This window comes from Seriola lalandi, unplaced genomic scaffold (genome assembly GCF_002814215.2).
Source record: "Seriola lalandi dorsalis isolate HSWRI2012SDOR001 ecotype SW California unplaced genomic scaffold, Sedor1 jcf7180002054577, whole genome shotgun sequence".
In the NCBI taxonomy this organism is placed as follows: domain Eukaryota; kingdom Metazoa; phylum Chordata; class Actinopteri; order Carangiformes; family Carangidae; genus Seriola; species Seriola lalandi.
In genome coordinates this window covers 630,305-648,018 of record NW_019525130.1, presented here as the reverse complement: position 1 = coordinate 648,018, position 17,714 = coordinate 630,305, and the positions used below count along the sequence as shown (strand labels likewise).

The window sequence follows — 17,714 nt, the reverse complement described above, 5'->3', positions numbered from 1 at the left end:
ATGATGAATTACCTTGAAAGTCTTCAGAGTTTGGCAGCTTCACTCCACAGATGACATAATCTGATTGATTAGCCTGTGAATTTAAATAAGAGGTTTCATATTAAAGATGGTCAGACAGCAGAAACAGATGCACACAAGATGAAAACCTACGTGGGATAGCACGTCATCTTTGCTGCTGACACAGGAACTCACTCTAAATCATTCAGCCATTGTCTCATGGTTTCAGCATTTAAAGTATTTAGTTTGTTTGCCAACAGAAAACTGACCAATCAGAGAAGCAAGTTAAACAGAGACGTGATGATCTTCTGAAGTTGCACTGAAATTTAGAATTAAAAATTGCTTTACAATAAAATAGGGTGCTGCAGCACACATTACTATCTGCACCATTTCTGCTTTATCAAAGCCTTGGTTGTGTAACCAGATAATTCAATGCAGTTGCCCTGTCAACAATGTGTTGTGCAGCAGGGTACCATCAGGTTCAACTCACCACATCAATGGGATAGATGTAGGAAAGCTCAGAGAGGAGCTGACGACAGCGGAAGGTGAGCTGGGCGTTGGACTTGAGAAACTGCTCTCTGGGGAGACAAAACCAGACACAAGGACAACACGATGAGACAGGAGCTGGAGTTCAGGGTGGTGGACACAGGGAGTGGCAGGGCGAAGGAGAGGCTAGAGAAAGCGCAGGCTGAGATCGTACAGGAACGAGTGTAGCTGGAAGAAAACAGTAGAACTCAACCAGGCTAGTTACAACTCCACTGGGACCCTCTGTAAGGCACAAAGGTAATTAAAGTTACAGAAAATATGAAAGATTAATGATGAACAGAGAGGACAGTTTATGTACGCTGCATAATGGTGTGTGATAGGAGGTTAATGTCGGTCTAAGACCTGTCTGCTTTTTGTCTAGGCCACGCCCGGATGAGATCTAATTGAGCAGCAGTGAGTTATATCAAATTTAACTGTTAAAAAAATAAGGAAAATAACACAACTGCTAAATTACAAGCCATTTTATAACCAGAACATGACAGTCTCAGTTAGCTTCGCTGGGTCCATCAACCCCAGTTTATCACATTATCAAAACAGGCTGGACACGTTCAGCAATTATGACCCGGGAGTGGAGAAGTCTCAGTGTTTGCCCTCGTAGTTTTCACTGTCGACTCTGATTACATGTTGTTTTTGGTGCAGTAAAATATTCTCTTTGTACAAGACACACAATGTTATGCACCAGTGAGATATTAAAAAAAAAAAAATACAAAAAACATTTTGATATTTCTTGTTATTGCTTAAGTAAAAACCAGTCAATATGTGACCAGAACAACTGGTGAAACAAGTTGTAAAATACCAACATATACAGTCTGAAAATATACCAAAGAATTTCAGACTTTTGAGAGGAAAATAATAAATTTCCCTGATTTCTCCTGTTTGGTATAAAAATAAAAAAAAATCTAAAAATTCCACAGTATTCCAGAAATTTCATGTAGAAACTCTATGTGCTGTATTATAATCAAGTCTTCTTGCTCATGTAAATGGATGTTTCTACCTGAAGCTGTCTGAAACATTGTGTGCCGTATGTCATCACAGCGTCCAATAGCAATATAGTATCTGTGAGAAACCTGTGTGAACCTATTTCCTATTTGCAGTAATAATTCTTTGTCACACACTTTCTAAATTTAAAACAAGGCTGTGGCTGTACTAGAGACAAAATGTAAAGTATATGGAATGAGTATAAAGGAAATGTAACACAAATCTAGTTACTGAACTGTGTTACATCCACCACAATTCAAATGGCTTTCTGAATATGTATTTATCATAATACCTGTGACTGTTTATGTTTATGAGTAAAACGGAAACATTCCCTAGTTTAACAGTGTGTGTGTGTGTGTGTGTGTGTGTGTGTGTGTGTGTGTGTGTGTGTGTGTGTGTGTGTGTACGAGTCTCTCTCTCTCTGGATGTCCTGTACAGCACTTACACCACTTCTTGTGGGTAATAGTTCATCATTTCATGCAGATGAAAAGAGATTTTAGGTGGAAAACGGTAAGTGAATGTGATGCATCCTCTCATCCATCCTCCTCGCCTTTGACATGAATTGTGGTTTGGCTGTGGTTAGCAGTCTCTTATCATTTCCCTTTCCTTGTGTGTGGCTGCTTTGTACGGGTGAGAGAGGAGACAGATTGGTTTGACAGCTTGACCTGAGCAACACATCTGTCTAGCAGGCTCTGCCATTTCTACTTGGTTAAACCATGATGCAGGGCCTTTACAAACCCCTTCTTTCTTTCTTTTTTTTTTAACTTTGTGTTAATCTACATATTAACTGGCAAGTACACACATCCTGGCTCGTGCCCAACAGCTGTGGAAGAAGTTATTGAGATTATTCATTTAAGTAAAAGAATCAAAACAACAATCTATTTTGTTACCATGATTTTGTTCGCATTTGACAGAGGCAAGCTGCTTCCCCATTTCCCCAATTTTAGTGCTAATATTTAATATATAGGCTGCTTAAAAAAATTTAGTAGCCTATATTTAACAGACTGATATGTAAATGGTATCCATCTTCTCATCTAACTCTCTGCTAGTAAGCAAATACATTTATTTCCCAAAGTATTAAACTTTTGCTTTAAAGTATTAAAGGTTCTCATTCTGTGGGAACATTAATTGTTAGCGGCATTTTAATGTTATAGTTAGTTGATATGGAAATAGTTTTTGTTCCCTGACTTAGTAGGGTACCACAACTTTTGCACCTGCCAAAAATATTATTTAATTTTTCTATTTCTTTAAGATGATGAAATAAAAAGTAACACTACATTAAAATTATAGAAAGGTAAATTTTTTATTGTTGTTTTGGTATATGGGTTGTATTTACTTCTTTTCATTTCAAAAATCAACAATATACTGTATGTTATTGGCCCAGAGGTGTGTTGGGATGACGTCTGGGAAAAGAAAGAAGAAAAAACTTTGCTACACCAATTTGTATACATTTTATCGGAATATTTTTACAAAATATTGGAAATTTGACCTGATAATTTGATATGTTAATATTCATCGGCTAGAGTAAAAAAGTGCAATTCTTACTTCTGAAATAGTAGATTACAAGTACAAAGTAGCATCATGGAAATGCTGAAGTAAAGTACAAGTACATCAAAATTGTGCAGGTAAAGAAGAACAGTTCATGTAAATGTAAGTAAACTACAGTAAATGTACTTTATCATTTTCTTAATTTCACTGGTGACCAAAGGGGATATGGTTTAACACCTCAAATAGGCTACAGCAATCTAGAAAGGCAGAGTGAAGTAGTTTTATGTTTTCAAAAAGGGTACTGAAGTTAATATATAAATTTACTTCAACTAAAGATAACATGACTTATTCCTTTTCGCCCTAATGTTGGGAGATAGGCTGCTACATTAAAGAAAAAGTGTGCAAGTGCCCTAGCTAAAAATTAAAAAATGAAGTTAAATATAAAGAGACCATGAAAAACATCAACGACACAGATATTTCCAAGGAATGGATGTTAGGCAGATGTACAACTGTCTGTATTAATTTCCTGTTTGCGGGGTGTCTTGGCCCCTGCTGCCCTTCCTGGGGCTCTGGTTTACCCTGTGTGACTGCCAGGTACTTCCCAGATAAACAAAACTGCATCCAGGGTCGGCACCCTCCGCTCGTCTCCCCACAGGCCAAGGCAAACACAGGTCTATAGGGTTTTTTAGCACGACGTGCAAATTTGGAGAACACATAAATAGGCAGCGCCAGCCGCAAAAACATCCCCTTGTTTTGAAAGAGCAAGGTGGGAGGCAGGGTGCAGGGTGTAATCTCATCACAATTCAATACGACAGATCAACACACCGGGTCACATCGTTCAGTGAGCACTGCGCAGTGTCTCGCCAAATGAGATAAATGCATTTAAAAAGTGTGTTTTCTGTGCAGAAATAAAGCGACAGCTAATGACAGGTTCACACATACAGTACCTCTTGGCAGTGCATTCCTTCTGCAGCTTGGTTAAGGATTCTTTCTCTTCCTTCAGACACTCGTGCTGAGCGGAGAACGCTTCCTCTGACAGACAGAAAGAAAAAAAAAAAAAAGAAGTAAATTATCAGGTGTGTGTTCTGATCTACGACATCTGAACAGCCAGGTGGGCTTGTGTTTGGTTGGCTGCCATCCACTGTTAAAATTGTGAGCAAGATCAAACAGCTCTTTTGATCAGGCGAAAACCATTTCCTTTTCACACACCATAAAACTAAACAACATATGTATGCAAATTACAGGATTTGTCAGACTCTAAATACAGAGCTGGGAAAATAAATAAAATCAGACAGATAAGAGACAGTGATGATACAGTTTGTAGACGTTAGGTAACCGCAGTATTGGCAAGCTCATAATAACTCAGTGTTATTGTGAGAAAGAAGCAAAATATAATTTAGGATTGTAAAAGAATATTTACAACAGAAATATGATTTATGGTTTATGGTTCCACATGATTTTAATAATAAGATGTTTCACTATTTAACCCCAACCCTGTCTAATGGGTTTTGTTTTGCAACAATTATTACTTACGATCCACGTTATAAGTAAATAAGTAGACAATTCAACCATAAACCACATGTTTGCTACATACTTCCCTCCTGCATTTTTTCTAAACACTGAAGAATTAACAGAGGAAAGTTCTTCATTATTTATTGCTTTTTCTTGGTTGGAAGCTGAAAAAGTTATATGGACGATGGTTTGTGACTTGTGATAATTATCAAAAAATTTGGATTTGGAAATAAGAGCTCAGACGATTATGGGGTGGACCATCAGGTGTAACAGCTAAAGGACCGTTGCTACAGTATCAGACTGTGGTGATGAAGAGAGAGCAGAGCCACAAAGAAAAGCTTTTCATGCCAAAAATCACATATGTTTTATGTTCAGACTTTGAATAAAAAACATTGGTAATGACGTTTCTCCCCAAAGCGGCCGACCTCCCTCTGTGCGACACGGGGAAGAGCACAGTCATGTAGAAGGTTAGGAGGTCAGGAGTCAAGTCACCTCCCCTCCACGGTCACATGATGATAAGGACACTTTTCAAGTGCCTCCATTTAAAAGGCACTTAACTACATATTGAGGCTTAAACTACAGATCCCAGAGGAAGAGCAGGAAGTCGGTCAAAATTCTTAGGTTTCAATTCCAATTCTGATTCTGCTTATTTTATCTGGTTCTTACTGATTCCTGGTATCTGATGGAATAATATTTGAGAAAGAAAAGAAATTAAAAATATGTTAAAGGAAGAAATAAATTCTTTTCAGGCAGATGTGGAATGAAACAAATAGTTATAATGAAAAGATTCCATGATTCTTTTTGTTTCAGCACCTCCTAATATCCATTAACAATCAAGCACCGTGACAACAGGTAATTACAGAAGCAGATCTTTATGTTGTCTGCTGCATGGAAAACCGCACTTTTAAACAAAAGCTCTGGCACAAAATAATAATAATTGAAATTAGTGTGTAAGCAGTGAGCTACAGTTAATGGATGAATAAAACCAAAACTTAACCAAACAGCTCATTTTGTGACGATTCACCCGTTCTTTCTAATTTGAAATCAGCTCAATTCCAGTTCTAGTCTGGAAAACCGACCCATGTGTTTACTTGCATTTTTCTATTTGAAATGAAATGGAGTTTTATGGTGCGAGGACTCAACCAGCAAAACAAAATCTAAAATTCTAAGTAACACTGAGATACAGAGATCCACCCTAAGTCAAGTGGGATGACAGCAGGTGGCAGAAAAGCAAGATCGTCAAATTACATTTGTGATCAGATGATCACAGGACCTGCTTCTTATCACATATTTCCACTCACATCCATGTTGCTCAAACTGGCATCGTGAAGGTGAAGAGAGACGGAGAGTTCTGAAGACAGAGGGAAGGGGAAAATAGAGGTACTCAGAAGTATCTCCATCAGATTAACGTAGAAGACAGATAATGTCAGACTGAGATCCCTCTGCTGTGAGTGATGACATGAAAATATTTTAACACTGACTACGTGGGCCTGTATTGCAGTCTTGCTTTCATGTAATGCCCAGCTATGTCCTATCTGTTTTCTATCCATCCATTTTTTTTCATCCACTCATCCCTCTGACCTGTTCCAGTTTGCATCACGGTATCAGCATCATCACAGACAAACTACAGCAAATAACACGCCAACAGGCATTCTGGTTGTTTGTGTGTTGACTTCCATATTAAACATAAATGTGGCTTTAGAATGTCACAAGGCTAAAACTGACCATAAATCAGTCAAGGAGCTCACTGTAGTTTTTCTAATTTCAGGCAAGAGACAATGTACAGTAATGTAGTTTACGCCAGTGGACAGTGGGCTTTGAGCGATCTGAAGGAAATCCAGATGCAAAATGCACAACCACACTACTGAGCGGACATTAAAAGTTTTAAAATGCAAAAGCTCAGAAGAATAAAGTGTCTATGGCCCTACTGAGCTGCCTGGTTTTGTTTGTTTATTTGTTTTTTTCCAAATATATTTTCCCTGTGTGATGATTTTGATGGGCAACTTGTGAATCTCCAGTTTAAAATAAGATCACCTTTAGCAAAATTAAATCAAATACAACTGGTCAAAGCTACTGAGAAACAGATATATTCATCACCTGGAATTAAAATCACAACCAATGAAATGAGCGGAAGGTCACTGTTAGACAGTTTCAAAGGAATACACCACACTAGTGTCTGGGGAAAAAATGGGAGTTTAATAACTATGTTTAGGAGGCCATATTGAATGATGTGTGTTGGAAAACAACTATGAAGAACATATATTTGTTTCCACCTAAAATAAAAAAAAAAGAACAGCCAAATTTTTAAGCCACGGCTCTTCATGCTATATAAGAAAAGGGTTTGACTGTGACAGAGACTAGAGTAGGACGTCAGGGAGTTAAGACAGGAAATAGGTAGAACGACATGCTAGTGAGTCATTAGGCAGAGTGTTGGACTGCAGTACCTGTCAACACTTATCCTGAGTATAGATGGTGGTCAGCTGCTGCTAAAGGAGCCCTAATGATGATAGCTTCAATATGAGACCTTTTCTCTGAGGTGACAAATACCTCCACACACACCACACCTTCACTAAACTGTGTTCCTTACACTTGAGAAACCCAACCACTGACATTTATTGCTCGGGAGCCCTGGCTGTGTTACAGACCGTGAGAATAACTACCGTTACTAAGTACAATAAACGCCGTTCACAGACTTGATTTATGTCATCTGCTCAAGGTGGAAGGAGGGAAATTAGACGGGAGGAAATTGTGACAAGAGTGTGACCCCACCAAAACCAAACCCATTAAACCCCGAGGCCAGGAAAGACAGACTTTTAGTTTTAAATTCACAGCTGTAAAGAAGTAAAAAATGGTGGTCATGCTCAGATGTCCTCTGTTATGGTTTGTGTGAAAGACGTGCAGTGGACTGAGCGTGAGTATGTGTTCTTTTGCAGTCGAGAAAAACAACAGTATTTCTACACTCTTGCTATGATTTCACTGCCATTACTGTAAATCAGCGGGCACTGAACAGCTAGTCGTTAACCTGTCATCAGGATGATACCGACTGCTGAGGTTTTTCAGCGCTTATTATGCGAACACTGTCCAGGATGGTAAGAGACGAAGCACAGAGGCATGAAAAGAGATGAATGCAGAACAGGCATCGGCAAGTCTGCAGCAACAGTCTAATAGTTACTTTACAAAAACACAGACACCAAACTTTCATCTCATCTTTATCTGCGAGCTCACATGTAGACGCACACACCTGCAGAACCTCTACTGTATGTTTGGGTTTTGTTTTGAGAGAGGCTGGTTTTCAGAGAATAACGGGCTGATAAAAGCTATTTGCTAATTGGCCCCATGACTGTGTGAGAGATGGGAAGACCACACAGCCAGGTACAGATGACATCCTAAAGAGCGTGACTAAGAAAGGAGATTAACTCCATACAAGATGCCCTCTGGGGATGTATTACATAGCAATGTACTTACACATACTGTTAAACTGTCAATAAAACTTACAAAGAAACCTGTATCTCATAAGAACTGCGATGTGTGAAAAGTCAACAAATTAAACACTTGCTTCTAATTGAATCAACATTGACATTAAATGGGTATATAAATCATCGGCCCTTAGCCCCTAGTTTGCCTGTTGAACCATCTGTATTAAATGAATGGGACTAATTTTGCTTCTTCAAGCTTGTGTGGGAAAGGAAAAGTTCAAAATTAAATTTAACCGAGAACTGATAAAATCATATGTGTCTCCAAAATGAAAGATGAGATCAGATGAAACAAACATGCTGTGGTGCCAACCTAAATATAATCAGACAAAAAATCAGCTGCTGTATGAAATACTATAAACACCTGTCTTCAAGAGTATCCTGTCTGTAATTAATGCAGGGTTTTTTTCCGATTGTGTAACAGATGAATATGTGCAGGCTGATTAGAAAAGTTAAACAACAAGCTGGAAGTACAGCAAAGCTCCACAGCATATGGTTTTTGGCTTTTGAGTTATGAGGCTGGCGGGAAAAAAATTGACAAGATTTCAGCATGGGCCTATTCAGCTACAGCATTTCAATTTATCCTAAAATGGCTTTTTCCTCTTTAACCAGCTGAAGGAATTTTTCTTCTGTTTCTTAATAAGCACCTGTCCAGTCGGGAAAAAAGCCATGAAAGAGCTACAGAGAAGGAGAGCAGAAAAATTCTTTTGTTTTGGCTGTATACGGAGTGCTGACAGGTAAGGAGGAAGAGGATTAACGGCCAGTTTTTAGAACTGCAGCACAAAAGAAACTTCTCCCTCCAACCCACTTAGTGCTGTGTCTCTGTGTGAGTGTGGCCGTCTGCATTCATGTGCAGACTTCATGCTAATCACTGGCAATCCCCACCTCAGGTTGGTGGCTCAGTGAGGTGCCCTGCCCTCTGGCTAAACAGCAAGCTGATCTTACAGATAGACGTTTCTTATAGACAGCATCTGACCTGCTTTGAGACAAACACCGCTGCTGATGGCAGTAGAACCAAGATTTGTCTGTCTGCAAACAATGCATGCATGCTCGGGAACAGGCTAATTTCTGACTATTTAATCTACATTTTGAAAAGGACGATGAGAAACACAAAAAACTATTGGAAATAGAGGTAACTAAAGAATTACTGCCCCAAGGTTGTTTGCCTCCACCAACTGTCAAGTTGCAGTTTACGTCCATGCATGTCAGAATCATACATGTAGTGAAGGCCTTGAGGGAATTTAATAAAAGGTATAAAGTGTATTTTGTAATAATTAGCGTTTGAATTATTGGGTTATGATCAAAAAACATGTTTTGTGATTTAACAGTGACCTTGATCTTGACCTTTAACCATTCACTACTAAATTCTAATCAGTTTGAGTCCAAATGGTCCAAATTGTACCAGAGGCAGAGGTCACATTGACCTTGACCTTTGACCTCTAAACTCTAATCAGTTCATCCTTGAGTCCAAGTGAACGTTTGAATGGGACAGACGGATGGACGGTCAGACGGACAATCTGAAAACATAACACCTCTGGCCACAGCTGTCGCCATCGCAAGGGCAAAAAAAAAGAAAAAAAAAAGAAAGAGAAATCATGTCACAGCTCCCCAAAACACTCTGAAATTACAATGTAAGAACTTGTGGGTACTTGCAATCATAAAAGCCAGACAGGTACACATATGCATATGTGTTCGGGTTTATGTGTCTTTTATATCCCTATGAACAATAACAGGCAGCAGTAAAACACTCCTCTGCTCTCAAACATGAGAGGCAAGAGCTGCAGACTTAACAGGGTTAAATAAATGACATCACTGTACAAACAATGTTCTTTTAGTGGCCTGACACAGGCTGCAAAATCTATAAAAAATATATACCGTACATGTGTGTAGATATGTGTGTGTGTGTCGAGTGGCTCCAATCCCCTGACTGGGAGTGTGACTGAGGTTTCCTGTATGTGACAAACTCTACTGAATTCCATGATGAACAGGTAACACAAGGCACACAGTCTACCTGCTGCTGTCAGGCAGCACTGAAATCTTTACTGAGGTGTTTTAAAAACTGGAGTTTCCTGAACAACAAAACACAGGCTGAAATTGACCTGGTGCTGCATGGCTTTTTAATTTTAAGACACTATTTCTATTTCAAAAACTGATTTTACAGCATGACATGTGTCCACCAGCTTTCTACTGAACTCTTTAACTTGCTTTTTTCTATAACTGGGGAAACAATAACATGGAGAAGATGGAAAATTCACAAAACACTATTGAAGACATTCATTTTGGTTGGGAAGGGTTCTTGCTTTAACTGTAGAAAGATGCAACCGAGCAATATTATAAAGGGTATAATTAAGGAATTTAGATAATCTGCTTATTTTAATGAGTCATAACCAAAGGAATTTACTGTATTAGTCTAACTCAATATGAAAAATATCCTGTTAGTCCTGCACTTTCTGTGATTTAGACAAAATTATGGTCCAACTATGTCATAACAATATCCTCTGTTCACTTTGCAATTAGTGGCTGAAACAGCCTTTTGTGGTTGATCATGAAACGAGCTGGCAATTTCCTGCATGTGTTTTGACCATTATTTTAAGTCTACTTATATAAGCTGGATTTGACACAAAAACATGACAGCAACATAAAAGACAACCAAATGAGTTACAGAAGGACCCACAGACCATCTCATTTGATTCTGAAGCAACACTACATGTTCAAGCTTTCCATTCTTATTACCATCAATGTGTTCATGTTAACTCTAGCAATTATTTGGGGGGGTAAAAACACTGATTTAGTGCACTGACTACATAAATCAATACATGCTTTTATGTGTATTTGTCTATATTTATATATATATACACACAACATTCATATTGTTGGCTCAGTGGCTTGTTATTTGATGTAGCATGATTACTATTTTAATTATTTAGCGCAGGAAAAGTTTTAAGAAATATTTTACTTTTAAACTAATCTATAGAGTAATTGTATCATTCCTTTGACTGCACCTTGTACACTATATTAATCAATCGGCACTGAGCAAAGTCATCTTCAAAACTACAACTATTAAAAGTGTTTTGTGTGCTTCAAAACACAAACAAATCAAAATAAAGATCAGTTCATGCCCCGTCCTCAATTTCATTTGGGAAAGGAATACAACACAAATGTGGTGTTAACAGGCTCATTAGTCAAAGTGTACCTGTTGTGTGTGATCCCATTTGCTTTACCTTTCTTCTGAAGCTGTGCCCTCTCCTTCTGCCGCAGGTCTATCTCCCTGCCAAGCGCCTTCCTCTGACGCTGCAGCTCACTGCGCAGCACGGCTATACGCAGCTGCATGCATTCCCGCTCTTTCTTCTGCTCAGAGCAACCACAGGACAACACAGATATGGAGAGAAAACAGAGAAAGAAGATGAAAGAAAATATTTAGTATGTGGTTACAGCAATTTTGGTGTTTATTGCTCTTTAATAAGACCCCCAAATTCCTACTAGCTCCCTCAAAAACAAGACATGTTATCTCAGGCTGATCCCATTTTGCACTGATTTAATACGTATCTACTGAGCCAATATTCGCCATCGCTAATCCAGAATCCACTGTCAGCAACTAATGACCAGAAAGATGGAGAATGATTTCACTATCCAAAACATCTCACTGAGCCCGGAGATCAGTGTTGCTGGTTTAGTAATGAGCTCAAGTCATGGGAATGTCTGACAGTGAGTTAACCGGTGTGGAGTTCTGGCTGTTAGCATGCCAGCAGATGCTCTGATAAGATATGAGGAGATGAGGCTGAGTGTCAAACCTGGACTAACAGTGGCACTAACTCCAAATATCTGGTCAAGGGCAGCTGGACTAGAAGGATACGTATACACTATCATTGCACATGAGTGTGTATTAAGCATTTATATTACAGCATTTTGATTATATTCGTCATGCAGCCAGAGAGAGCATTTCACAGATGTGATTAATATCATTAATGAGAGCTGCATTCCATTCAGGTGTTACAGCTCCAGGGCCACTTAAATGAGCCATCATTATGTCATCAGTTACAACTGGGTTTCTCCTGCTATAACAACTAGTAAAGTGTGTTTTCTTATACAGAGTAATAATGATGTAATCAGGGTGTCTTAGTTGGAGCTGTCTAAGGTGTACAATGGGAGGTGGGATGTCCTAGGTTGAAATTATGTTAAGGATCTGTCACATCTTTTTTATGTCACACACTATTTTTCTCTGTATTTTATTACTTTTTGTTGATGCCACAACCCCATCTCTCCATGGATACATTAAAAGGTCTTTCAAAACACAGGTCCACCAACACAGGTGTCCACTTATTTTGCCTGATTATTGCCCGTACAGACTGTTCTTGATTGACGTCCCCTCGCTCACCTTTCAGTTTTGTTGCACCTGTGAGAGCTGGGCAACCTACACCATTAAGAGCCTGTTTGACTTATCACAGCACTGACGGAGGATGTGTAATAAATAACATTAATGATGACTGCATTCCTTTTGTGTGTTGCACTTTCAGCTCTGGTATGGTGCATGCTGGCTCACTGACATGACTTACTGGGTCATCTGGAACACAGTCGTTATGAATGTTATTCAAAGGAACAGTTCGACAATTTGGGGAAATAAGCTGGTTTCCTGCCGATGCCAGTAGATGAGAGGTTCTCATATCTCTCTATAAATATGAAGCTGAAGCAAGGAAAGGATTTTTTCCCCCTTGAACAGAGCCGGGCTAGCTGTTATGCCGAGCTAGGCTAACTGGCCCTTGATCCAACTTCATATTTAATGGACAAAAATCTTGTCATCTAATTCTCAGCAAGCAAGCAACTTAGGGCATCTCCCAAAACTGTTCAACTACTTCTTTAATGCTTTTCTGCCTAATAACAAGTCAAAATGGCTGCCATGAAAAAGACCTATAATTTTATTAGTACATGGAATTTTGTGAACTCAGAAATCACATTATAGCTTCCCAACTTTAACCTGAGCAGCCATCTAATCAGGCAGGTGTCAACACATGGTGTTTTTAAACTGCTGCAGGCAGTGACATTAACAATGTGTTATCACGGTTATGAATGTGTGTAAAGTGCAGTAGTGGTAGTCACAGATATTTAGAGTAGGACACTATGTGATTTGATTTTGTGGACGAGTGGAGAATGTGAATTAGCATTTATTTGTAACTGTATGAAGTAGGGTGGAGCTAAAACTAGAACATCATGACACATGATGTTGTGTGAAAGGGACGCTGCCTGGAACAGAGCACAAATAACTGAATCATCCAATTATTGGCAATCATCCTTATTCAGTGAAATTCTTCAAGTTTCAAGCACTTTCTTATTTGGAAAGAATATAAGTGATGCATTCAGTGAACACTTAATTCATCAGGTCATATATCTGAAAATGCTGAATTTCCTCCAACTGTCTCAGATCATAGTGCGCCTTGCTGGGCAAACAAATCTGACATCCAGATCTTTTCACTGAAGCATCTTTTACAAATCTTGAAGTGTTTAAGGCTCTTCGTTCTGTGATCCAAAAAAAGTCCACTGGGGCTGATCACTAACAGCCAACGGTGTTATTATTAGCAGCTTCACTTTTAGATGAATGCTGAACTTATACTTTTAATCTGACTGTGGAAACAGAAAGCATCCCTGCCTTTTGGAAGACAGCCTATGTCTTGCCTTTGCATAAAGGAAGCAGTCCAATGAGATTAATAACTATCGACCTGTTTCCAAACTCCCATTACTAGCTTAAGTGTTAGAGAAACCGGCAAACAGTCAGGTGAGAACATTTTTATCTCAACACCCCATTTTAAACTCATCAATCAAGTTTTAGTTTGGGACATAGCACTGTGACGGCAGCATTGAAAGTCTTGAATGATGTTGCTGGTGCATTAGTAAACAAGCAGGACTGTGTCACCCTTTTTATTGCTTTAACTAAGGCTTTCGATACTGTTGATCATCAAATTCTTTTGAAATGCCTAGAATGTATTGGATTTGATGAAAAACCGGGTTTGCAAATTATCTCAGTATAGAACCCAAGCTGCTGTGGCTGATGGCTATCTATTCAACTTTAAGACTGTTAACAAAAGTGTGGCACAGGGTTATATTCTAGGACCACTTTGATTCACAATTTTTATACATTAATTAGGTTAAGAAAAAAAGTACTGTGCGTGGATGATGCAATTTAATATACAACAGCACCTTCTGTCGCATGTTGATTTCTGTGCCGTACAGCAAAGACAGATCTTAAATTACTGTTAAACTAGATAATACAAAATGCATGCTGTTTTCTGGAAAACTTACTGACAGTTTCACTGAAAAGAACATTACTACTCTTGTCGGGTCATCAATTGAAAGAGCGTTCTCTTATAAAAACCATGGTTTGTGGCCCTATTTGATATTGTCTGTTTTTTCTAGCATCTAGTACAGAAGCTGCAAAATCTAATTTTGTTACACTTCTGCAATGACAATACATATAGTCTATTCTGTTCTAGATTCTAATTGACAAACTAATCCCTTTCAATCAATTTAAATCCCTTTTGAAGACAGAGCAGTGTGAATACATGTGTTTTCTTTGAATTAACGTTGTGCCTTACGTTAATGTCCTTGGCCTGTTTGTTGTATTATGTGCTTATGTATATTGTAACTTTGTGTGCTTGTATTGTTTTATATGTACTGTAATCAGAGCGTCATTGTAAAAGAGAGCTTGCTCTCAAGGGCCCTCCCTGTTTAAAGGTTATAACACCATGCAGACGTGTGGACACACACAAACTCTCAAACCCGAACCCTGGTGAGAGACCACAATAAATTCCATCAACTCCAGATGAGTATCTGTTTTTATCTCTATATATGCACAACTTTCAACAGACGTCTCTCTCACCACACGCTCCCTGACCAGCAGCAGCATCAGAGTGCAGGTCATTAGTCAACATCTTGCCCTCTCTATGGGGTGTCCCTTCATCAGGCTTCATGTCGCTATCTGGCAGAGGGGGGAGCCGGCAGTGGGCTAACCATCTAATGAGGAACAGCACAAGGGATTCATGGACTGATTGATGTGAATGTGGTATACAGTAGAGGAAGGGGAGAGATTGGACGTTAACAGAACCATACAATGAAAAATGATAAGTTTGGATGAACAGATAGAGCAACTCCAAAACATCTAAAGAGTGATTTAAGAGCTGACGTTTGAGAACTGTGTGGCTGATGACAGACAACAGTTGAATGAGTTTGAACAGTTGGAAGAGTAAAACAGAGACGCAGGAGAAAATGACATGGATATCGGAGAGATGGGTGGGAGCGAACTTGCTCACAGGTTAACAGAGATTCAGCCTTGTTATTCATCCTGTAGCTTGCAAGCAGGGACTGTGGCATCTCTCACACGCATACGCTTTGATAGTGATCGTAGCCAGGATCTAAGGAACCACAGATATGCTTCTTCTTGAAGACTTCTGAGGGTTTTGTGGCAAAAACAGAGCGGGGTATCAGTCGCAGAGAGCCTCAGACTGATAGAGCCTCCATCGCTGCAATGTGTCGTACCCTGATGCTTGCATGTTAACCACCACTGGCTTTGGCACGAACCATGAGCCTCCTACACTTTCACTGAGCAGCATAGTTGACAAGTGGGTCACAGCCATGTGAGTCTGTGTGTGAGAGAGACTCTAACCCACCATCAGGGCCTGTCTGACTCCTACTGAACATCAAACAGCAGTGGGTCAGCTGAGTAAATAAGCAGCAAGCGTAGGGGGAGCATGTTATAGCCCAGCAGATTAATGGCAGAGTGGGGGTGAGAGGGTGAAAGGGCCATGCGCTGGGGTTGGTGGCCTCCACTCTGTCCTCCTTTGATCCATGCTCACTGTGACGCGCACAGAAGGATTGTACAGAGCTCTCCAAAGGCAATGAGGGAAACCCTTAGAAGAGCCACACAATGCTCCACTCACTTCAAGCTGCCGGGTTTTTACAGAAAGGTAGAAGACGAGGATTATGTGATTTATTAGCTGATGTGAGCTCTGAAAGGGGTTTTAATGAATGTTTCACTGAGGGGGAAATATCAGAGACAAGTTTTTGAAAGAGATCCTTTGTGGCAAAAGAATGGAGCCTCAATGTTTTTGTGGGAAGGCGAAAGAAGGCTATAGTGGAGCTGCTTTAATAGGTGGGGTGAAGTCTGGGGAAAGGAAAAGAAAAAATGAGCCATATGAAAAGCCGATTGAGAGCATGATGGAAAGCAACAGCTGTAACAGCTGTCTAAAGAGGCACTCAAAACCTTTAAATTTGCTATCTGTACAAAAACACATACAACACATACTCTCATACAACACTGTGTGGACACAAAAACATCCCACCTGGACAAAATGAATTTCGGAATCTAAGGTATGTAATCCTGTGACCAGCAAAAAGCTTTTTACAAAGACGACTCTACCTGGAGGATGAAAACACCAAAGTGTCACAGCCTCAGGGCTTTTATAACAGCAGAAGAGAGAGGACGCCCTTTGAAGTGAATGTTTACAATAAACACAATGACAAACCTGGGATCAGTGCTTCGTTTTCACAGCTGTGTGGCTGCCAATTCCAAAAATGTTAAATATGCTTTCTTGCTTTTGCTTTGGATCACAGACGAGGATATGACAAGAGGTGGAAACATAAACAGTGGATTTTGGTCAAAATGTTATCATTTAGGCAGGTGGGATGTTGCTCTTTCTCCACTTTTCAGTTGAGCTATCAAAACAAAAAGATATAATATTTGCCGAAAGGGTATAATTATATACATTACAATTACATCTGGGGATTTAGATGATACAGCTTCTTAAATCCTGTTAATTATTTAGCACAACACAGTCAGCTGATGCTTATTATTGGTGTAGAAGACAAGAGATCTCTTATCGCTGATCACAGCAATTACTTCTCTCTGGTGTTGAAATTCACAGCATCTTTACATATACTTTCACAATAGCATAAGCTGATGAAACAACATCGACTGCTACTGAAGATAAGGAGATACGCTGCCTAAACATTGACGATAACTTAAAGGTAAGTTGCTGATGCCTTCACATTTGCTACTGATGGGTGACTGTGCTCACCCGCTCTGTGCAGGTCGCTGTCGTCCTTAGCTTCTCCTCAATCTCCTTCCCAATCTTCTGCACTGTCACTTGGTTCTGCTTGATGGCTCTCTGTGCTGTGTGAAGCCTGCAGGAGGAGGAGAGAACAAAGTCATTATCCACATCACTGTCACGTCACCAGACACTGGACCAAGAGAAAAACCCCATGTTCAAACAGTGTTTCCAAGAGGTCACTAAATTGACTGGCTGAATGAAAACTGCAAACAACTCCTTTCATTTAGCTTGGATGTTTACAGTGAGTATTTGGAAGAAATGACTGTCCTCATGTGAAAGAGTCATTGTATAGTGTGTTTGTCATCCCTCCTCATTTTTTCTCATTTATTGAGGTTGATCGTCGTTGTTGTCGTCCGACAGCTGAGTCTTCAAAACCGTAACAGTTAATGACTGGCTTTGACATCAAACAAAAGATGACAAACACAATTTTGAGAACATTCTTAATAATAAAAGTCTACAGTTCATTAGGCCAGACAGATCAAGTCATGAAGTACCACAAACCACATCTTAAATACCACAAAAGTTTAATCACTATTATTTTCTAATAATCTAACCACAACATGAGATGAAAAGTGGTCTGAAAAAAATGGAAGACAACCCTCAAACCTACAACTAATTAACTGAA

At 39.4% G+C, this 17,714-nt stretch overlaps 1 protein-coding gene across 1 annotated transcript in view; it reads right to left on the bottom strand.

The window, feature by feature from the left end:
- Positions 1 to 17,714, bottom strand: part of uvrag (UV radiation resistance associated gene) — an 86,454-nt gene that overhangs the window by 53,439 nt on the left and 15,301 nt on the right. The window contains exons 7-11 of the mRNA XM_023417770.2: positions 17,057 to 17,162; positions 11,216 to 11,342; positions 3,957 to 4,041; positions 488 to 575; positions 13 to 73 (exon numbers count right to left, since the gene is read on the bottom strand). Of these exons, the coding sequence (XP_023273538.1) occupies positions 13 to 73; positions 488 to 575; positions 3,957 to 4,041; positions 11,216 to 11,342; positions 17,057 to 17,162 (467 nt within the window). The remainder of the gene's footprint in view (positions 1 to 12; positions 74 to 487; positions 576 to 3,956; positions 4,042 to 11,215; positions 11,343 to 17,056; positions 17,163 to 17,714) is intronic.